General features: G+C 41.0%; 1 protein-coding gene across 1 annotated transcript in view; it reads right to left on the bottom strand.

Annotated features, from left to right (window-relative positions):
• Nucleotides 1-505: 505 nt before the first annotated feature.
• AKAP13 (A-kinase anchoring protein 13) overlaps nt 506-23,301 on the bottom strand; it is a 150,338-nt gene continuing 127,542 nt past the window's right edge. Inside the window, exons 22-41 of the mRNA XM_069984889.1 lie at nt 16,854-16,915; nt 15,282-15,342; nt 14,746-14,884; nt 14,312-14,424; nt 13,395-13,541; nt 10,662-10,912; nt 9,628-9,753; nt 9,420-9,537; nt 8,104-8,355; nt 7,240-7,316; nt 6,331-6,512; nt 6,168-6,250; nt 5,371-5,556; nt 4,847-5,008; nt 4,091-4,161; nt 3,060-3,098; nt 2,893-2,943; nt 2,626-2,793; nt 972-1,272; nt 506-573 (exon numbers count right to left, since the gene is read on the bottom strand). Of these exons, the coding sequence (XP_069840990.1) occupies nt 524-573; nt 972-1,272; nt 2,626-2,793; nt 2,893-2,943; nt 3,060-3,098; nt 4,091-4,161; nt 4,847-5,008; nt 5,371-5,556; nt 6,168-6,250; nt 6,331-6,512; nt 7,240-7,316; nt 8,104-8,355; nt 9,420-9,537; nt 9,628-9,753; nt 10,662-10,912; nt 13,395-13,541; nt 14,312-14,424; nt 14,746-14,884; nt 15,282-15,342; nt 16,854-16,915 (2,639 nt within the window). The 3' untranslated portion in view covers nt 506-523. The remainder of the gene's footprint in view (nt 574-971; nt 1,273-2,625; nt 2,794-2,892; nt 2,944-3,059; nt 3,099-4,090; nt 4,162-4,846; nt 5,009-5,370; nt 5,557-6,167; nt 6,251-6,330; nt 6,513-7,239; nt 7,317-8,103; nt 8,356-9,419; nt 9,538-9,627; nt 9,754-10,661; nt 10,913-13,394; nt 13,542-14,311; nt 14,425-14,745; nt 14,885-15,281; nt 15,343-16,853; nt 16,916-23,301) is intronic.

Below are 23,301 nucleotides of genomic sequence, written 5' to 3' on the forward strand. Positions count from 1 at the left end.
CTCTCATACTGTGGGAATGACAATTACATTACTGTCGTTAATAATCTCAGCTGAGGTGGAATCCATTCCTTATTAACCCTCAACAGATATACAATTCTATCCATAGTGACCAGAAAACTATTGGTGGGAAAGTAGCAGCAAGTATTCACAGCCGGGCACCAGATATAAAACTATAAAAGTTGATACCTTCTAAGTGGTGTTGGTAAAGTCATCATCCTGGGGTTTGTGGATTGCAATGTCATTGAAGAACCATAATAAAACATAAAATAAAGTCCTCAGGTATATTACTATGGGCCTTTAGCTGTTATACAGGTCAGAGAGCACATTGGTGGCTTTACTTCAGGTTATGCTCCCATAAGGCTCCAGGAATATGGCAGGCTCTTGTATGAGTGGTATGGGATTTTCAGAGAGCAGTAAATAAGCAGTATTGCAAAGCTGTGAGTAGTAAGTAAAATGAGCAGGAGATTCTCCACTTGTACTGTATCCAGTATATAGTAGCCAATATCCCACCATTGGAATATCATCAGCAAAAGATCTCTTCCTCCTGAGACACTCCCTCAATGTGAACAGAATCTGAAAAATCAATGCTTAAGCTATAAATTACATACAACTAAGTTTTACTATAACATGTATATACCATCCTTCTGTACAGCAATGATCTCCAACCTGTGGCTCTCCAGCAGTAGCAGAACTACAAGGCGGGCATGCTGGGAGTTATAGTTTGGTAATAGCTGTAGAGCCTCAGGTTGGACACCACTGTAAGTCAGGCAACTGTAAGTATTGATTCAATAAAGTTTGCATATATGTGTATTTGTAATTTGAATCTTTGAAAATTCATGTACTTAAGTTGGCTATAGACATGTCTATGGGAATAATGCAAAAGGTAAAGGGCGTTCAGAAAAGAAAGATTTCAGCCGGTGACATTTTTTTTTATGACTATTAACAGTATAAAAAAATCTGCTTTCACTCACCGGGACAGTGGTTTCCTTTAGACTTTTTCTTTTTCTCCTTTTTGTCCTTTGTCTTTGATAAGTTAAAAAGGCGATTGGTGGCAGGGCCCTCGGCTGGTTTGTTAGTTTGGCTTCCCAGCAAACTGAAGTGGCTTTTTCCTTTTTGCTTACTCTCTGTCCGTGACAAAGTGTCCTTTTTGGGTACAGCAGAGGGTTTAGAGTCCATGGGCTCCTGTTTTGGTGCAATGGAATATCTTTTTAATGAATCTGTGTTGTCACATAGTGGGGGGGCCCGGGTCAGTTTTTCTTGTTGAAGTGGAACCTAAATAAATTAGAAAATGGTTACATTTCTGGAATGACAGTAAAAAGCACCATACATTCATTTAATCCCTACATCTTGGCATATGTATTTTTGTGTATAATGTAGAAAAATATTATTTCTGCAACTAGTATCCCTTACATTTTTTACCATTTACTGCAGCTTGCATGTATTAAAATACGCTGCAAGCTACATGGCTCCATTCAGTTACAGTCTAGACAGCTGGCCCCATGTCAGTTCTATCTTCAGCCGCACTTCTAAGGGCCCTATTCCACGGACGATTATCGTTCAGATTATCGTTAAATCGTTCGAATCTAAACGATAATCGTTCGGTTGAAATGTAGTTAACGATTAACGACCGAACGAGAAATCGTTGATCGCTTTATAAGACCTGGACCTATTTTTATCGTTGCTCGTTCGCAAAACGTTCGCAAATCGTCCGCATTGAATAAGACATCGTTCGGTCGTTTGCAATAGATACGCAATAGCGAATAAATAGCGAAGAAAAACTATCGCAATTACGATCAGAAGTAACGATTATCGTTCCATGGAAATGAGTGAACGTTTTCAGGTCTTTCGCAATAGTGGTCGTTTGAGATAGTTAAACGTTAACGATTATGCAAACGATAATCGTCCGGTGGAATAGGGCCCTAAGCTAAGCTAAGGTGTCCATAAATTAGTGGCCCTATATCCACAGTCACACAAATGTTTTCTACTAGTATATATGTAATGCACGATATTTTTGGAAGTTTAATCTTGTATTTTAGCTGGAATTAAGAATGAAACTATGGGGGAGATTTATCCAACTGGTGTAAAGTAGAATTGTCTTAGTTGCCCCTAGAAACCAATCAGATTCCATCTTTCATTTTCTAAAGAATCTGTGAGGAATAAAAAGTGGAATCTGATTGGTTGCTAGGGGCAACTGAGCCAGTTCTACTTTATACCAGTTTTATAAATATCCCCCTATGTCTACAACCTCTAGCAACTTCCCATACATTCTTCTTTAATCGGTTCTTAACTCCTTGCTCTGCTGTTTTTGCACCTGCATTGCCATTTGCCTTCTAGCTGAATCACACAGAATATATACTGTATAGGGTTAACCCAGATGTTTTCATAGTATATTATGCATCTAAAGATACAGAAGCAGAGACTTCCCCTTATTCGCTTTGCCATCGCAATGCTATTACAAGACGCAGCATCCATGCAGCCAGGCTCTTGTACCAATTGTAGGAACCTTGGTAGCAGAGTGCACATTGTTTACCATTAGTTTCATGACAATGTACAGTACAAACATGGACACCTGGAAATGGATGCATCTCTCCTTCCCATTCCATTTCCTGCACTACATTACACTACCTGCTGGTCCGTTTGCTGCTTTTCCTGATTAACAATATCCTGCAGGAGTTGCTCCACCTTGTCTTGTTCAGTGAAGGCCTTTGGTTTTGACACAGTCCGGGTGAGAGGTTTCTCAGTTAGCCTTAGCTTCTGTTGCTCTATAAAGGTGTCTTGTTGCAGCACCACAGCCTGTAGTAAAATTACATTAAATCATTTAAAAAAAAAAATTTTTTTCTTAAAAAGGAAAAAAATATGCAAAAAAATATTCAATAAAAAAATAGAAATTACCTGCAAGTTGCTCAGAAGTCTGTGAAGATTGGTGACTGTCTGAATAACGTGCTGCCAGGGGCAAAAAGGAAAAGAGGAGTAAATTATTAATCAAATGAAATAATTAATGAAGGCTCGGTGGATATCTGTCACACATATACAGGGAAGAAGCCAAACTATAAACTTACCTCCCCATTTCTCTTAAGCATAACGGTGGGACTCACTCCCTACAGGATATAAAGAGTAGGACATAAGAAAAGGTTGCATATACTACTGTGAATAAAATATCACATTCATGAGCAGCTCTTAAATACTAGAGATGAGAGGATTTACATTAATAATGGGTGCCAGGAAAAGCTGCATCCAGTCCTGGGAAACTGGGAGGAGTTACTAGGACTGGATCCAGATTTTCCAGACACCCGGGGAAGAGGGGCACTGAGTTAAAAAGAAATTTGCTACGTTATTAATGTAACTTCACTCATCTCTTCTCAATACATTTGAGCAGTGGTATCTGTAAATCATAAGTGTTTTCAGACAAAAAAAGTTGTTTTAATCTTCAAGTAGTAAATGGTGTAGACAAGCTGTACAGCTCTAGCTTTGTTCTTCTAGAAGCAGTACAAGCTGGGCAGTATGTCAAGCTGAAAAATTAGAGTACTGATTGACTGTACTGAAGAAGTCCCCAGATGGCAATACATTTTCAATACATTTTTATCAGCCAACAGATCTCTCCAGGCCTACCCGTGTCTTTGGGGATGGGTAAGCCTCAACTAGACAGCTCTGCCGTTGGCCAAGTCCGCTCAACACTAGATCTGACCCATTGTCATTCAATCCTTTGCATTTATGTACCAATTAAAGGGGTATTCCGGGCAAGATGTGTTTTTACTATATGGATGTGAATGGGCTGTACCTCCCTGGCTCCAGTGCCGCCACAATCCTGCCTCTCCGTCCCCTTGTTCAGCCGCTAGCGAGTACTGAGGCTGTGATGTTGAGTTGGGGCGTCTCCTGCAATCACTGATTGGCTGGATGGGCCTGCAACTTCACGGTCCCAACACCCGGGAGCAGTCAAACAAGGAGATTGGGTGGCAGGATTGTGACGGTGATGGTGCTAGAGCCAGGGAGGTAATTTCACTTTAGTGGAAATACCACTGCAAATAACCTGTTTATACAATTCCCCTGCCTTTGTACTAGACAAATGCAAATGCACAGAGGAATCTTGTACCTTTTTTAATACACTGTCCGATTCTGTTCTCCGTAAATCCTGTGCATCTTCTCCCTCATCTTTCTCTCCACCTTCGAGTGTAAAATGGGATGAATTAGTGACTTAATATTATCTCTCTGTAATATTCACTAAAATAATGGTAGAGCAATAAGCAAAAGCAGCTTCACAATATTACAAAAAAAACTCTTGAATACAGATATATAGACAGACAGATACACAATTAGGCTATGTTCACACTTTGTAAGAGACCGGCTGTTCCGTGACCCGGCCGGGTCACGAAACGGCCGGTCTCTGCTAAGATCATCCCGGCCGATACTTAAGTACTGGCCGGATGATCTTTCTGGCCGTAGCGTTCTGATGCGGGCGCATCAGCGCGTGCCTGCATCAGAACTCCCCATAGGACACAATGAAGCAAGTGGCCGGAGCCGCTCACTTCACTGTGTGAACTGACAGGGTTTCCTACAGCCGCAATTCACTGAATAGCTGCCGCAGAAAACTGACATGTCAGTTATTTGCGGCCCGGCATGGGATCCTGGCCGGAGAGTATACGATGTGTATACGCTCCGGCCGGGATCCCATAAAGGAATAGGCAATGTTCCACGCTGCATAAAGTACAGCCGTTGTTGCCACGTACTTTTACGTATTGTGAACATAGCCTTACACAGTTAACAATATACATACCCTAAGCATGCACATAGGTAGAAGAAAGCATTAAAACTCTATTTGCAGTATGATAAAAGAGTGCATTATACTTACTTTTAGAGGCATTAAGTTGATGGCTATCAAACCCTCCAAACGTTTCTGCTCTTCGAGGTAGAGAAACCGAGCCCACTCCAGCCTCCAGGTCTGCAGGGCAGGGAGCCTGCTGAACTATGCTGCTCCACAGATTCTGGTTTAGCAGTACTTGAAGCGTCTCAACTAAGATAAACAACATAATAACCATGAACAGGGGTCTATGTTTTTTTTACTAGATTGATCACCACCTATCTATATAACTGTACAAAGAGAAGAGGCCCTGACAGTTTCCTGTTTTCATAACAAGTTACTTTGGTGGTCTCAGCTGCATTACCCCCCCGCGCTCAGCTCAAGGTCATAGGACCTTTGTAATAATAAATCACTATTTATATAAATTGTAAGAATAGGAAAAGTGCCTAACTGGAAAGCATATAACTTATGCACACGTGTGCCTGTTACTGCGTGTTTCCACTATATAATGTTACTCTTTTTTTTTTTTTTTTAAACCAAGCACTTTTTATAAGTGTTAAAATGTAAATCCTTACCCTCCTTTATTGCACTTTTTATTAAACTCTCTCCTCGTGGAGCTTCTTCTGTGTTAGCTCGAAAAAGAATTCTTCCTGACATAGAGAAATTCTTTTCATGACCACTACAGTCCACCAAGGATTGAAATATCTTCTCTTTTTCTTCAAGTAAACCAATAATCTGATCATCTTTTTGCTGAAGTTGCTCTATTATTGGGAGACAAAAGGAAACATGAAGTCAAAGTCATCACCTGCCTGCGACTTACACTTATATCTGTATAACTGGCTTTGTACAACATATGTTCACAGAAGCTTGGGAGACCATATACATTAAATAGCTGTCAGCTCGGTAAGGATGAGTGAACCTCGAGTTTGCCAATAGTTATTCCCCCCATACTCATCTACCTTCAAGTGTAACTATTCCCAACTATTCCCTCACACATACAAGTTCAGCTTGGCCAAACGAGGGGGTATCAGGGCACTGCTCGACACCTCAGGTGGTGGCTCATTTCCCTTAAGGGGTTAAGAATTTGGCAGCAGGCTAATTGCTGGAACCCCCCAATAATAATTTCTCTACTCACAACCCCCCTTCATCCACACAACTACAACAATATAAAAGTTTTAAGAGGGCAATGGTTGTTGCGCAACTGAAACTAGGGGGGAAAGGAAACAACCAGCCGGTGTAGCCAAACAAAACAACTGGTACATATAAGTTCCAATAACATCTAATATTGTTATAAAACAAGGAAAAAAATGTAAGGTTCCAAAAGTTTTCTGTGAATATACCTACGTATGTTTATAAAGTACAAAATGTATACCTTTCAGTTCTTTGGCTTTTGCATCCCAATTTCTTTTTTCTTCTTCAGATTCACTCTGGACACCTTCATCCTCATCTTTCTCCCTGTATGTATGAAGCAAGGCAGTGAGTGATTGTCAGCACACAGGAAGAGGTTCACATTAGTGGTAGGATAGGCAACATACATTGTCTGCATTGTCTCTCTGATTGTCTCAATCCAGCTGGTCCGCTCTTCCTTGGTACTGGCAAGTACTTCTACTAATTCAGGGTCTTTTCCAACCATGCTGATCAGGAATAGCCCCTTCTCATCATGCGCTACCTCCCGCACTATGAGATTCTTCAAAGAAATCACTGTAGACTTTTGCTCCTTAAATTAATAGAAAACATATGAAAATCTGAAATGTATTTACATGTAATTTAAAATGCACAAGCCTGTGTTCACACTTTTTATTAATGTTCCGATCCCATGCGGTTTTCTGTAATCTTGGTAAAACTGCAAATTTGGAAACATTGCTGCAATGCTACACTTATGTAAGCAGAATAATTACAGCTTATATGCATATACACAATGAACGGGCAGAAGCAGCTGGTGCCATTGGGTTACTGCAGTGCAGCTCCCATTCACTTCAGCGAGAGCAGTGACCCTGTGCTATCACTTTACATCTGCTTCTGGCCCATTAACGGAGTATGTGCCGGAGTCACCGCTCTGCAGCTGAGTGGCAGGGGTATTGGCATTCTGCTGATCAGACATTGATGGCCCATTGTGAGGACAGGTGATCAGTATCGGCACCCTGCTGATTAGACATTGATGAGTTATCCCAAGGATAAGCCTTCAATGTCAAATGTCCAGAAAAGCCCTTTAAGGAGGCCTGCATGCAATAATTTGCACTTAACATGATGCATGAGCAGGCTAACGTCCTGACTGCTTTCCTCACTTTATTTTTAGTGTGAATGTAAAAGAAATCCTGTGCTATTTTCACTATATACAGACACAAATAAATTAGTACATGTGAGTATTCTGTAGTTCTCTGACATCACATTTTAGTAATGATTAAAAAGTCACAGGGTGATGATATGATATAGTTCATTCTCACCAGTGATGCAAAGACATATTTCTGGTCCTTTTCTTGGAGGAAGACTAATACATCAGACAGCAGAACAGCCAGTGCCTCTGTAAAACAAGTCATAATAAAGATTTACTGTAAAATATAATACATCCACTGTACCCTTCCTGCCTTTGTACAGAATTCCCAGCCCTGTCATCATCTGTTTTGTGTAACCTTGTGGAAAACGCCATGAATAGCGTTACTGTGTCACAGTCAGAAAAGTAAGCCAGTTTGTGTCAGACACATTTTGTATTAGATAAATGGACCAAGCGGAAAAAAAAAAAAAAAATTAATACTGATGCAATGTACATGCAACCGGTGATTCATCTGGAAATGATGACTGATTCAGGCCATATGGTTGAGCAGCAAAAATAGCTTTTAAATTATGAGGGTTCTTTTCCCTCCATTTCCTTTTACTTCCTGTCTACGCTGACGGAGTCGCTTCATAGCCAAGAAAACCAGGTTACCAAGCCTTGTAAAGTTGGTGTTGATGGAACAGGGAAAAATATAATGCTCCTCCAGCAGGGTGGAGACTGGGAGAACTGGTTGTTCTTGGCAGGATACTGCTTGTGGGCGAGGATGACTAACACACAACTTAATTGTCCTGATGTCACTGAATAAAAAAGCTGAGCCTCAGAAATGGTCAGGCCTCCAACGTTCCCTCGCTGGGATTCTAGCATTTCAGCAGTCTCCTCAATACGGGGAGCATTTATTTGCTAACCCCTGTAACTCTGTGTGTGTGCAGATGATTCATTGCGTCACTAGAAACCTCTCTCGCCAGGACACTTGCACTTAAAATATTAGGCAGATTTTCACAGTCTAACATCCTCTTTCACTGTAAATATATTTTACCTTTGGATCTACTGGTTTGGTTGGACCTCAAAAACACAGGACCATCGCGAACAAATTTCCTTCTCTTTAAATCCTCCTTGGCGAACATCTGTCCGCTCTTCATCCGTTGTATAGACTTGCTGTCTGTCTTTGAGTAGATCTCATGTAGCCGCTTCTTCATTTCATAATTCTTTACTTTGTTATTCACTCCATTTACAACTTCCTTTACCAGGCTCAAGGCATAGGTCACAGATTGATGTTCCATTTCATTTTCTAACATTAAAATTTTACGTTGTGGATGAAATCATGCAGAAAAAAAAAGGGAAAAGAAAAAAAAAAAAAGAAAAAAAAAGAAAATTACTACTTATCTGGAAGTGACTACCTATCTGGAAGTGCTTTTAGCTATTGTGAAATGCACAATGCGGATTACTTTCTATTCAATACGGGGGTTGTAATGACTACTAGAGAGATATAATTTCACTTTACATGTTTTATGTATAAGAAAAATTACACTCTTAGGGCTCATTCCCATTGGCCAGGCTCAGGCTAATAAAATGGTTGCAGGAAACTAAAGCCACAACTGATCCCATTGTTCTCAATGGGATCATTTGTGATATCTGATGATTAAGCCGCAACACTGGATGGCAGCCCAAGCCAGAGGAGTGTAGGTAGGGAGGACGGCACTCCAGAGGTGGAGTGGTGCATGTGGTGGGTAGATCCAGTAGCAGGTAAATAGAGCCCCACACTCTCCAGTAGATTTGGTTATTTATTCAAGTGCAGTATGCATCAATGTTACAGACAGTAAATAAGCAAATCTACTGGTGAGTGGCGGGCTCTTCTATCTACCCAAGACAGATGAGTGTCTCCTGCAGCATTTCTCAAACCGGCTCAAAACCTATGGTGATTTGTGCATCAATTGCAGCAGTGATCTGGATAGAACTCCTATGTGGACCGAGCCTAATGCTTTATTCTTGTAATTCTCCAGTGCATGTGGATGCTAAGAACGTATACACTGGCTAATGCATGTTGTTTCTATAACTCCCTTTTAGTGTTAAATGCATCCTGTCATATGCAGCTGTATACAGGTATCTTATAACATTTATAGTGACATTTTTCAGCTCCCAGCTATATGGTAATAGAATAAATCTGCTGACACATACTTCTGTTAACCTTTTAAACAGAAACAGTAAACCCAACATAAATTTAGCATAGGCGGCCATTAAGGAGTGCAAATACCAGCGTTCTTCAGGCCTTTAACAGAAGAGCTTCTCACTGAAATGTGAAGCTAAAATCTAGCGCTGACCTAGTCCACTTATATGTATGCATTTAGAAATTACCATCTGTATAGTGCAGAATTCGCTCCAAAATGATTGGATACTTGGTAATCCTTTGTGTAACCAATAAGAGGCATTCTGGAATTCCCATGCGTCTGACGAGAGGACTGCTACTCTTTTTCTGAAATAGATAGAAACACACAAATGATCCAGGTGTCTTTGACAGCACACTGTGCACACTAAGCTTGATAATGTTCAATCTGTTTTATACCTTTACAAAGGCCTGAAATCTTTTGTCTTTAGACAACAGGTCCTTGAAGTAGTCCAGCGCTTCCTTGTGGTGGCCACAGAATTTACCATACGTTTTAATCATACGCTCTGCATTTTCTCCAGAGAACTAAAAAGACATGTCAGTAAATTATTAGGTCAGGTAAATTCAAAGCAGGTTGCGGATTTGAAATGATTGAAGTTAAATCACTATATAGAGGAAGGTTCTACAACTTTCTAATATACTTGAAGGGGGGGGGGGGGGTGATTTATCATCATGCAGCTTGGGGCGGATTGGCAAAAAGGTGCAAAGTTTTATGTATACAGGCCAGTTTTTAATCTATGTCATGCTCGCCTGATAGATGGGCATACAGATACACTAAGTTCTGATAAATCAAATCTCTTAGCGCTACAAAAATTTATCCACAGTGATCGTTGCTATCACTAGAGGTTAATGTCCAAAAAAAAAAAAAAACACCTGTTGACGAATCACGTGTGATATTGCAGCCCAGAAACATTCACTGTGGTGCAGCTAAGCTATAATATTAGAAACATGCTATATACAGATGTGGCGTTGATTCTGCAATAACGCAGTCTTTTATTTTCTCATCTTTGACAATCCCCTATAAGATTAATGCCAATGAACTCCAGAAGTCCCCCAGGATAAAGTCTGTAGGGGTGGGAGAGAAGGGTGGGGTGGGGATTTGTCTAGACCCTGTAAAATACACCTAGTGTTCCAAACTTAACCAGCTGCTGCATCTTGTACAGCTGACCAAATTTCCTGGAACAGCACTAACTAGCAAACCAGCATGTTATACAGCACATGTCCCCAACAATAATATAAGGCTGCATTTACATGTAGTATTTTGGTCAGTAGCACAAATGAAAACTATAATAGGAAGAATTGCACCTTTCTTAAATGTTTTGGCTCAACTCTTACTTTTTGGCTAAATTTATTGACCAAAACCCTATGTGTGAACCAGCCTAAAGTGGGCAAAAATGCATATATAAAATTGGTAACAGGCAATAAAATGTTACCTGGTGTGTGCAAATATCTCCAATTCGTCTGATGACAAAATTCTTCTCACTTTTATCAGCTATCGATTCTCTCTTCCTTTCTAACATTCGCTGGAAGAACTGAGTGTGGATATTGAGTAGGTCCTCCATGCATGGAAAGATCTTCTCTATGACTTGCTGCTCAAACTGCAGTTCAGACAGCATCCCCTGACAGTAGATGTCACTCATGATCTTCAGTCTGAGGATATGGTGCATTTCAGTCTGCATTAGTTCTGCGCAAAAAGAAAACAAAAGATCAATGTATGCAGAATAACACAGATATGTAATTTGGTCTTTGTTCACACCACTACACATAAGGAATGTGATATGCGTGCCCTTTCCATAATGTCACACGAACTGGAGAGAATGGAACGGCTGCACATCCCATCTATGGCTGATACTAATGCCGCTAGGCCTATATTAAAAATCAACACCAGAGTGTCTGTATATGAATTGATCAAGCCATATTGCCCCGTGTACCACCGCGCAGGTCCTCTGGTCCACACGGGTCCCTACGCTAACTCCACACCGTGTAGGTCAGCGACCGCCAACCCCGCAAAGCGTGCACGTGCAGGGAAGGGAGGCCATGGAACGGCCCTGCAACCCCAATGTCACAGGACCAGACCCAAAAAGCCCCACCAAAACCCAGCCAGCACCACCGGCGGGGCTTTTTGGGTCTGGTCCTGTGACATTGGGGTTGCAGGGCCGTTCCATGGCCTCCCTTCCCTGCACGTGCACGCTTTGCGGGGTTGGCGATCGCTGACCGACACGGTGTGGAGTTAGCGTAGGGACCCGTGTGGACCAGAGGACCTGCGCGGTGGTACACGGGGCAATATGGCTTGATCAATTCATATACAGACACTCTGGTGTTGATTTTTAATATAGGCCTAGCGGCATTAGTATCAGCCATAGATGGGATGTGCAGCGGTTCCATTCTCTCCAGTTCGTCCTTTCCATAATGTATTGGGGTATCCCATCCAGACGGAGTGAAGTAGGATGGTGGAGGGGAAGGTCTTTTGTAGAAGATTCAGACTTGAGGGTCGTGTTCCGTTAAGTTGGTTAAGTGATGAATACCAGGCTAAAGGGGTAAACCCTCAGGACGGGATGTGAGGTTTTACAAGTTGAAACATTAAGGCCTATGACGGGAGATTTAGACATGGAGCTTGCTAGGTTTTAATTTAAAAAAAAAAATCTTTTTATTCTTTTATGCGTTCTTGGGGCGTTATGGTCAAATGGGTCGGACGGTCGAAGGAAAATAGTAATCTAGATTGTCTATTTGGTTAGATCAGGAAGGGAATAGTGATTAGAAGGGTTAGAAAGGTGGATCAGAGAGTTGGAACCGGGGCAGCTGTAAGGATAATAAGCAGTGTAAGGGGCAGAAATTGTATGCTGATGCCTTCATTGTCAGATGTTATTATTTTTGTGGATATAGTACATTTTCTTTTAATATGATGAGGTCTAAATGTTTTTGTTATTCCAAAATATACAAAGTTTCATACATTAAAAAAAAAAAAAAAAAGGAAAGACATGCACCAGATGGAGGCCGAAGGGAGACTATCATCTAAAAGCCACAGGACACATGCTATTATAGCTGAAGAGGTGATTCCAACACAATTGACTGTTCTCTCCCCCATCATCACCACTACCAATCAGCCGACAATCTAATATTTGTAGTGAGTTTAAAAGAGAAGTCCCATGAAACTAAAAATGACAGGAAGGCAGGAAAAAGCAGGAACATAATAAACAAAGTATACTTACCCATCCACGTGCCTCTGATGCCGACTGTCATTATTGGCCTTCTTCAGGGTATGGTGGGTGGTGTCTTGCCCAGTCACTGATTGGCTGAGCGGGAAATCTATCATCCGGGTACATGACGTTGCAGCTAGAGGAGTTGCGGTACGCGGGCGACAGCCAGTGAGGCCCAAGAGCAGTGCTATGGAGCACGAGGATTGGTAAGTATACTTGTTTATTATGTTCCCGCACACCCCTGCCTTCCTGTAATTTTTTAGTTTTCACTTTTCCTTTAAGTTCATTTGATAGAACCAATAAGGCTCATACGCATATTAATAAAATATTTTAATCTTCTGTGAAAAGTTAGCTTAAGGCCATGTTCACACAGTATATTTGGCCTTTAAACAACAGCTGTTGTTGCAGAGTGCGATAAAACAATAAAAAAAAAAACACATACTTGCCTACCCGGATGCTGCAGCTGTCAGATGTTCCAGTCACTGCCTCTGTGCTGTGCTTGATTCTTCTGATGTCAGCCGTCTTCTTTGGGACATCTAAAGAAGCGAGAACAGCACGGGAGCGGCAACTGGAGGATCCGAGAGCTGCAGCACAGGAAAACTATTGGGTTTTCCTGGAAAAACCCTTTAAGAAGATTATCTGGAACGACTATCCTAAAAGAATTCGTCATTATACTATTATTTCAGTAAAGTTTTGCTTGGTAATAATCTTCCTCTCCACCTTCCTGGAGCCCCATCTGCAGTGAAGATGTGAAATGTGTTCAGTATTAAACATGTTTTTTGTCTTGATTGTAAGTAAGCCAGAAAATGGAGATTAGTATCAGAAATCTGCTATTTGGTCAGAGTACAAGAACTTAATAGAAGGTCATGTGTTTTACAAGGAAGTACATGCAAACCTACAACGTAAGTAGTGCACATGGTGAATAAGAACACACAACATAAAAAAAACTATAATACTACTCCTCCTCACCATAAATAACATCCTGGCGTTTCACAACTTCTTTCATTTGTTGCATAAGAAACACGCTGTCCACTGCTTCACTCCAAGAGGCTTTCTCCAACTGCTTAGAATCCACCTCAAACTCTCCCAGGAGCTGTCCCTCGTACAGATCAGTGCCTATAAATAAAATTATTTATTAGCTCCAAATTAATTTATTTACAATGGCACGAGGACAACGTAATACTAAGTGGACAACGTATTCTTTGAGACATACATTTATCCAACATAAATCTGGTCAACCAGTTACTACTGGCCAAAGATCCAATGTTTAAAATGTTACTGTCACTTTAAAAATTTTAAACGTCAAAAGTTTTGATTGGTCAGAGTCTGGGTGTTCAGATTCCAACCAATTGCTAGAACAAGCCAGAAGCAATGCATAGTTGTAAGTTTCACTTCCCAGCATGCTGCTCTATAGGACTTTGTGCAGGAGATGGGCTCCATACACTCGGGGTCCTATTACAAGGGACAATTATCGTACAAAAATAGTTATATAGTTTGAATTTAAATAATAATCGTTCAGTGTAATTGCAGGCAACAATAAAAAATGCTTGTGTGTCATTGATCGCCAATTTAGATCTGACCCTAAAATCATTGTTAATCGTTCACTAATCCCGCATTGTTCATTCTTTTGCTGGGATCAGATGGAGTAAACAATTGTAGTCACGATTATTATAACGATTGCTACTAACATATATCGTTCTGTGTAATATGGCGAACGATTTGAGGTAAACGATAAACGATCTCGTCTGCGATAGTTTATCGCAATCGTTCCAAATTGCCTAATAAGACCCTTAGAAAGTCCATAAAGTCGAGGAATGAAGTGCACAACATCCCTCTTCTCCCTGTGTATTATTTAGCAGGCAAGTAAGTTGTACACAGTCTATTACCTTCATCACTTAGAGACTCCATCGACTCATTGACCTTACTGGTTTTGTGCAAAGAGTCTGTTGATTGTGATAAAGCTCTCAAGCTGCTCAAAAGATTGTCATCCCGTCCAAGCCTGCAAAAGGAGTCACAAAATATTCAGTCCCAAATGTCATCAAACAAATTGTGTTCATGTGCTGTGATCAGTACTGTTGGGCAGTAACACATTAAAAGGGAAAAAACCTCAACTCTAAGGTGTGTTCACACATTCAGGTTTTTCCATGCAATATTTGAAGACAAAGCCATGTAGGGGGTTAATAAGAAAAGTCTTTTCCTCCAGTTATGATCTGTTCCTGGCTCTGACTTCAAAAACTGCTTAAAAAACTGAACATAAGAACACACCCTAACAGGGTTTTTTCCATTTATTGGTTTTAGGCAAAAAAAAAAAAAGTCCTACCCTGATATATTTTGTGTGGAGATACTTTTGGATATAGACAGGGTAGTTTGCGGTCTTCTGGCATTGAAGCTAAGCGTCATCAAAGACTTTTCATCTACTGCCACAATTGCTGAGCGAGGCCGCTCCTTTGGTTGGGAACCTAAAAAATAAAATACATCAACAACAAGTCCCATTACATCATCAGTCACATTTTATAATCTGTTAATTCAAGTTTCTAGCATAAAATGCATGATCGGTGAGTGTACTGGGGGTCATATTACCACTGATCACGGTAATCATCATATGGTAAAAATGACAGGGGGAGTTGGTACAATTACACAGACACAAAATTATTTTATAGTTTTTTTTTTTTTAATTTACCACTTAAATAAATAGATCGATTCTATAGCTTCTCATTATGTTCTGGCTCTAGTCCCTTTTTTTCTTTTTTGTCTATGTAGCAGTATGAGGATTTTTGTGCGTGTGTGTGTGTAACGAATATACATTTGTATCCTTTATATGTTATAATATCTTTCAGATGATTAAACATTGCTCACCTTTATTTCTCATGACTACAGTTTGAGGGGCCGTACCTTGTGGTTGTACCACCTTTTCTTCCTGTGCAGAAAGACATAGTAATGCAGTTATTACAGTGCTATAAATCCTCTTCACATTTTTCAGGAGAAGCTGTCAAATCTTTCAGGTCAATGGAGTAACTATACTGAAACAAACAAGATGGACTCATCCTACTAAACATTAAAAGACTCTGGCTATGCTCTTGTTTCCAGGGTATAGGGGAGACCATAAGCAGTCTGTATTTTTTGTGACCCATAGAACTATGATGGAAATCTTCAATTGGATTGGGGATATCAAATATCCTTTAGGTGTGTTCTTCAAATGTGTGTTGTTGTTTTTTTTTTTTTTAATATCTCTGTGATATAAGCTTTAAATCGACTCTGTACCCACAATCTGACATCCCCCCCAACCCGCTTGTAGCTTTGCATAGATGATTTTAATCCAAGATCTGTCCTGGGATCCGTTCGGCAGGTGATGCAGTTATTGTCCTAAAAAACAACTTTTAAATTTGCAGCCCATGCCAAACGGGAGTATCTGTGCCCTAACTTTGCACCACCCCTCCATCCCTCCTCCCCACCCTCTTCATCATTAGGAATGCCACTGGAACATTGTCTTCATGCTGAACATTGCACAGGTGGCCTAACGATCCGGCCCATGTTCAGTATTTACACAGCTGAGGAATAGAAGACAATCTGCCTGGACCATTCCTAATGATGAAGAGGGTGGGGAGGAGGGACAGAGAAGTTGTGCCAACCTAATGCATATGCAATCTAAGCCCCTACTGTTGGGCACGGGGCTGCCAGTTTAAAAGTTGTTACAATAACTGCATCACCTGCCGAGCGGACCGCAGGACAGATCTTGGATTAAAAGCAGCTATCCGAAGGTACAAGCAGTTTGGGGGGGGGGGGGGGCAGATTGTGGGTACAGAGTTGCTTTAACATCTTTCCCAGTGTGTGTTTTAAATGTTTCTTCTGATCTCAATGACATCTGCTGCTCTGCTATAAAGTGGAATGGACACAAGAGTTGCAGTTCTAGGGGTGGGGGGCATCTTTTTTTCTGATCTTAGACCTGTTTAAACCTCTTCATTCCAGCCTTGAGGTGTCTTGAGGATTTATTGGCCACCAATGTTAGTGGGCATCCAACTCCTGGCACCCATAATGTTCAGCTGTTTGAATGGACCATGGTGCTTCTGTAAGTTCTGTAGGCTCCTTAATGTCCATTTCTGGCTGTGCTTCTATTGCAAGAGTATTAGGAGCTGTGATGTAAGGTACTACTAATAGTACACAATTGCAGGTACACTGGTGAGGCTGCAGCGCTCGCACAAGTGCCAAAACTCCTTCAAACAGCTATTCAGCAAGGGGTGTGGGGAATCGTGCCACTGCTGGTATAACATTAATGTCCCATCATGAGCAAAGGCAAGATAATGTGATACTGCCCATCTCTACAGACAACACAGCGAGAACGGGGCATAGGTACTGAAACTATTTTATTCAATTACTTGTTATCAAAAAAAGGCCCAGACATAATGAAGGTACATAGGTCATAAAACTTACCTTAATCTTTGGACAGGAATCTAAGGTGTCCCTGCAGCCTCTATGCACAGCCAAGCCGCATTCTGAGAAGAAAAAAAAGGCAATATGGTACAGTAGGCATACAGCTTGTACAACAAAGTCTAATCGTAACATAACTATTCTAGCTCATATGCTAAATGACATACACGGCATGAGAACAAAAAAAAAAAGAAAATACAGTGTAGTGTGGGCGTTCAGACAGTTTCCTACTGACAATCATTTCTGTGGTTTAGAACGAACCAAGTGTAAATGGCCATTGCACAGATTGAGATATGGATTGTGGGGGCTGGATTATGAAATATTTACCCGTTATGCTGGGTTAACACAACCGCTCCCACACAGTAATAGGCCCTGTGCACTCAGAGCAAGAGCGGCGGAATTGTCTGCTGCAAAATCCGCCAGCATCCGTGTCATGATGACAGTCTATAGGAGGCTCACGCGCTGCATCTCCCGGCGCTGAAGAATGAACATGTTCATTCTTCAGTGCAGGGAGAGGAGCCGCGCGAGCCTCCCATAGACTGCCATCATGACACGTACGCTGGCGGAATTTTGCAGCAGACAAATCCGCCGCTCTTGCTCTGTGTGCACGGGGCCTATAGCTAAGCAGTGAACGGACACTCAGCCTCATTTACTAGAATGGAGTAGTTATGCAATTATATGGTAAGAACGCCGTGCCAGAGAAAAGACACAAAACCTTTGTTCTTCAGATAGGTGGTCACGAATTTCAGAATCCCAGGATAAGAAACTAAAGTACAGTACATGCTAGTGCAAAAACATTCAAATGATAGGAATACCACTTTAAGAAAAAATAGGTAGATTAAGGTTCTTTACTATATATACACACTGATCAGTTTTGGAAATGGCCATAAAATATTTATAGACCGCCATGGTAAACATGTATCCTCCTTTACTAGATGAGATTTGTGGATTTTATTAGCCTCCTTATTATCACCATAAAGTTAATTACTCTACGAATAATCCGAGAACCTGCTCTAATAATATACAGCTCTGAGCGGCTGCAGGAAGGAAATGTTTGTGTAAAGCATGTCTCGTGTATGATAGGAACGGCTAGGAAATTGCTAGGAAAACAAATGTTAGGTTTTTTATATTCACTGATCTCCAGGGACTGAGCATCCTGCAATATTATCTAAATATATCGTCAACTAATGGAAAGAGTTTGGAAACTTTGGGGGGTGGTTATTTCTGGACAGAGACTAGAGATGTACACAATTCACAGCCGGCACATAGGCTTAATAGTGCAGACACTCTTCTTTATAAGTGACTGTTACAAAGTCTGTATGATAAATACTGAATATCTGACCACAAATTAGAGACCTCACAATGAACCAGGCAGATCCCAAAATACATGGGATGGGACAATAAGGGTGAAGACTTTGAAGGGCAGAGGCTGGAGATGCACCCTGATGCCAGGCTCATACATCAATAGACAAATAATTGTCACACACAGATAATATAGAGCATAGTAGATAGCGCTGCTATAATACATCTCTCAAACAGCATAAAGTCTTTGAAGCAGTCTCTCCAATTCAGCCATGAAAAAAATCCTTAATGTGGACAAAGAAGACCTCATGAGAAACCTCATTTCCGGAGAATTTAAATTTTAAGGCAGCAGTTCTGGGGAATCGTGCTAAGGCTTGGTTCACACTGACTGACAGATTTGATGGATATGTTATGATCTGTTCGATAGATCTAGATTTTTCCTCAAGGGCAGTCAGGTTTCAGGCAGGTATCCGCTTTGTTTCCTTTTCCAGACACAATACTGCAGGATGCTACAGCGACCTTCTCCTGACCGCCAAAAAGTAACTGAAGCCTGATGGACCACTCTGCATTGGTGTCATGGCGCATATGATAGATCTGATAGACTGGATAATAAAATATCTGTTTTTTTAACCACCATTGACCTATGCTGGTTATCAATGGCTCCATCAAGTTTTCTACACTGGAAATTCTCTTATTTTACAGAACAGTGCAGCTTTCTGTATTCTATTCTTCCAGTCAAAACAATAGACACCATGATAACACAATAGGATCCATCTGGTTCTGTCAGGGTCAATTGCATGTTGGATCCAGCACAGTGTTGGTGGAAGCCACAACTGTCCTATAAACAGATTTATTTATACACAGCTAGATCGGTCATGTTTAAACTAAAATGTAACAATTCCTCCGCTCCACTCTGGGTAAACGATAGGCGCAGGTCCACGTGAATGGGTATAAAATCTTTAATATCATAAAAAGACAGCGCGTTTCTAAGTCTGGCTGACTTCTTTCTCAAGTGTCCGACACTTGAGAAAGAAGTCAGCCCGACTTCGAAACGCGTTGTGTTTTTATGATATTAAAGATTTTATACCCATTCATGTGGACCTGCGCCTATCTTTTACCCAGAGTGGAGCGGAGGAATTGTCACATTTTAGTACCTATCTTTGGTTGCTGGGAGTGGCTGCGGTCCAACTTATGCCAATAACGAGCGTTGTGCCTTGCATTTGCACAACACTATCAGGTGAGAGTCCTCTGTTTACTCTGAAGGATCTCACCCTTTACCTTGGATACTACACTATGGAGCGCTGTTCACATTTGTTCTTTCATGTTTAAACTAAGGCAAAAGTTAAATTATTTTTCCTTTCTACAGATTGTGTTATTAAAGTTCAGAATAAAGTCAGGTTACCCAGGTTAACTAGAAGATTACACAAGCGCCCGAGACCAGCAGGTTACATTCCAGGCAGTATTGGCAGCCCTTAAGAATAAAATGTACCCTGTACGACAGAATTCTTAAACAGAACAAAAAGAAAAACCTAAGAACAGGTGAGTAGAATTCTAGATGGACAGATAGATGCAGACGTAACAAAGGTTCAATGTTTACTGTAATAGAAGGGTAGTGTATGTCCATAAAGAGCAGCTCCTGAATGGAGCACAATATGGCCCAAAAAGGCCACATTTGGTGATTCGTCTGGCCCTTCAACTGTAATGAGCTCTCACAATTTAGTGATGTTGTGCTCCGATTAACAGAAAAAAGAACATTGTCTCCCCATCCTGCCAACTGCTCTTACAGCTGCAGGCAGAATTATACCTCTGGCCTCAAGAGGCCGCTCTCTCTCACAGCGCCCATGTGCATGAATGAAGTCACTTTCACAGAGCTTGGAGTTAAAGGAGATGCCAGAGGACCGTGCTGGAAAGCCAGGTGAGTATCAGTGTTTTTGTGTGTTTGTTTTATTTTTTACATGTTACAAAGGGGGTGATGCCTACTGAGGAATTATGCACATAGGGTATATCATTTACTCGCGGGGAGTTGACCATATAAATTGGGGATATTATTTACTGAGGGAGTCAGCTACCTATAGTAGGATTACCTTCTTAGAGGATATAATGTAGAGTGTATGCGTCACTGTAAGGTCTGCAAAGCCTGTGTAGCACTGGTTTACCTATTTATGGTCATGTAAGGAGGGATAGTGGTCTACATATAGTATGGGCTTTTATAGTAACAGAATGGTGGTAATAGTAATGGTCATGGTGTGATGGTATTATTTGCCTCATGCATATTAGTATTATTGGTGTAGTAGTTTTGGTATACAGTAGCAGAATAGTGAATAAAATTGTAACTAATCTTATCCCCATGCTACCTGCGACTAAAACCCATATTGCAAGGTTATCTGCACCGCATCTGGTGGGAGTACAGCAGGTGTCAGCAGTTTCTGCTGTTTTACTGGCGCTGCATAAGTAGCTCTGAAAAAAGGGGCCCACTAAAGCCTGCCGAGACCTGGAGGCGTCCTGCCTATAAGTTAACACGGATAAGCGCAGTAAATGTTTTACCATTCACAGTAACTGACACCAGCACAGCAAAGAGACAAGGTGCATGTGTGACTCCTCAACAGGTGTTTTCAGCCACACTAAAACTTCTTCACCTGGACACCATGGGGCACATTTACCCAAAAATGCACCCCCACCTAATGGTCCATTTACACAGAAAGATTATCTGACAGATTATCTGCCAAAGATTTGAAGCCAAAGCCAGGAGCAGACTATAAACAGAGATCAGGTCATAAAGGAAAGCCTGAGATTTCTCCTTTTTTCAAATCCGTTCCTGGCTTTGGCTTCAAATCTTTGGCAGATAATCTGTCAGATAATCTTTCTGTGTAAATGGACCCTGAATTATCGAGATTAATGCCAGGCTTAAACCATGCAGATACCGAGACTTCAGAGCAAGCCTGCGGCAGGCACCATTTCCTCTGGTTTTGCTAAAAGATGTGCGCCTCTTACTAAATCCAGCCTGGTAAATGGGGGCAGGGCTTTATAAATCTCGCCCTATGTCCGCAAATAAAGCTTATTGCTTTATTTTTTCTCATTACAGCAAAAACACAACAAAATTGCAAATGTGGCAACACAGACTTACACAGTGCAGATTTGATGCCAAAACCAGGCTGCATCATAATTAGATAAAATGAAGAACAGATCCTATTTCTACCCTTTTTTAATAATCTATTCCACATCAGGAGCACATATGGTAACATTGGTTCTTTATTTCATCTAATTCAATATGAAACACAGCTGGTTTGGGCTTCAAAACGGCACTGTGTTATGCTGCGTTTACATGGAACGATAATTTGCCCGATGGTACGATTAACGATTTCGAATTAACAATTTATTTATTTTTTATAACGATCAGCATTTAGACGGAACGATATAGCGTACGGAAAATTAATTTTGCAATCGCTTAAGCCTATCTCGCACATAGGAAAAATCGGTGAACGACTGTTTACACGGAACGTTCTACAAATTTTTTGCGAACGATGAACGACGATTTTACAACATGGTGTAAGATCAAAATGAACGATTTCTCGCTCGTTGTTCGATCGTTCACTGCGTTTACACTACGATTATCGATCGAATTCGATCGCTATCGTGTAAATTCGCACAATAATCGTTCCGTGTAAACGCAGCATAAGAGCACCCTTAAAGAGGTTGTCTGATTTTTAATTTTACCCCAACATTCCTCAGCTGTGTGTGCAAAGATTAAACACCTGTACTTACCTCCCTCAGTCCCCTGCAGTCTCAGTTATCCCAGCGCACGGTCACTGCTGTTCTCCACTTACTGGTACAGGGGGTCGCAGTGCTCAGCCAGTGGCAGAGTTGCAAAGTCTCTGGCTGACCCCAGCATCAAGACGTTGAGTACCGCAGAGACTGGGTGCCAAGATAACAGGCTGCAGGGGGCCGAGAGAGGTAAATATGGGCTTTATGGTAAATATGGTAAAAATAAAGCACTGCTTTTTAATGGGCAACCCCTTGAAGATCTTGACTTGATATAGTGGAACAGAACCTTCATTCTTTTTACTTTCACAACATAAGACTAGTTCCTCATCAGGCAATGGTCAAATAGCTGTAGGTTCTTGCAGAGCTTTCCCTTATCATGCTGCACATTACACAGAGACTAGAACTTACAGTACAGTTTCTACATATCCTGTACTATGCAGGTTTTAAGTGTTACAGCAAAATAACCTAAATTACCATTGCTTATAATGGCGGCTTACATTAGCACAGAAATCAGAAATTTAGCTACAGTACACACCAAATGAAGACTAAAACTACTATGTGAATGTCAGGTTTGTCCAGAATGTATTTAATTATTATAAAACTGAAAATTACTATAGGCTGCAGAAAAGTTGTAGCCCCTTTTAGAATAGGTAGCCCATGGCGATCAGCTGATTGCCCCTGGTCTCCACTAACTATACAGACACAGGGTAAATAATAATTGTTTAGTAGTCACTGAAATGAATGGCTGTCCATGTAATACAATGTCTCTGGCACAATGGCACAGAACAGATGTCATCTGTATTCCCTGGCAGAACATATAGACAGAGGTTACTTTTGAGACAACCCCTTAATACTATGGATGGTATATACTTTAGAGAGTCTTTCTTAGTCATGACACGAGATGAAAACTGTAACCGCTCTCTGCATTCTATTCATGTTTTTGGAATTTAAAAAGTGTTACAATAGGAGAACGCATTTAGTAAAATATCAGCATAAATCTCATACCCTTAATTTGTCACCAATGTGTAGACTTCTTATATAACCACATGCAGACAATTAACCTGAATGACAACACAATAATCATTAATGTACATTGCACAGTATTCAGTATTGCATTATTACTGTGCAATGTACATTACACACACACACACACACACACACACTAGATGTATGCAATCCTCATGGCTGTGAAAACCAGCTCAATCCTTTCATACTAACCTGCCTGATCGCCCGTAGCTGCCATTCCAATGGCTCCCTGTCCCCGCTGCTTTCCACTTGCTGTGATGCATTATTCCCACAGTTAATGTCAATGGGTGGCCACAGTGGTGACTAATAAGCATTTTCTAACACTGGAATACCACTTTAAACCAGTCAGACATTGACAATC

Source organism: Dendropsophus ebraccatus, chromosome 1, assembly GCF_027789765.1.
Source record: "Dendropsophus ebraccatus isolate aDenEbr1 chromosome 1, aDenEbr1.pat, whole genome shotgun sequence".
In the NCBI taxonomy this organism is placed as follows: domain Eukaryota; kingdom Metazoa; phylum Chordata; class Amphibia; order Anura; family Hylidae; genus Dendropsophus; species Dendropsophus ebraccatus.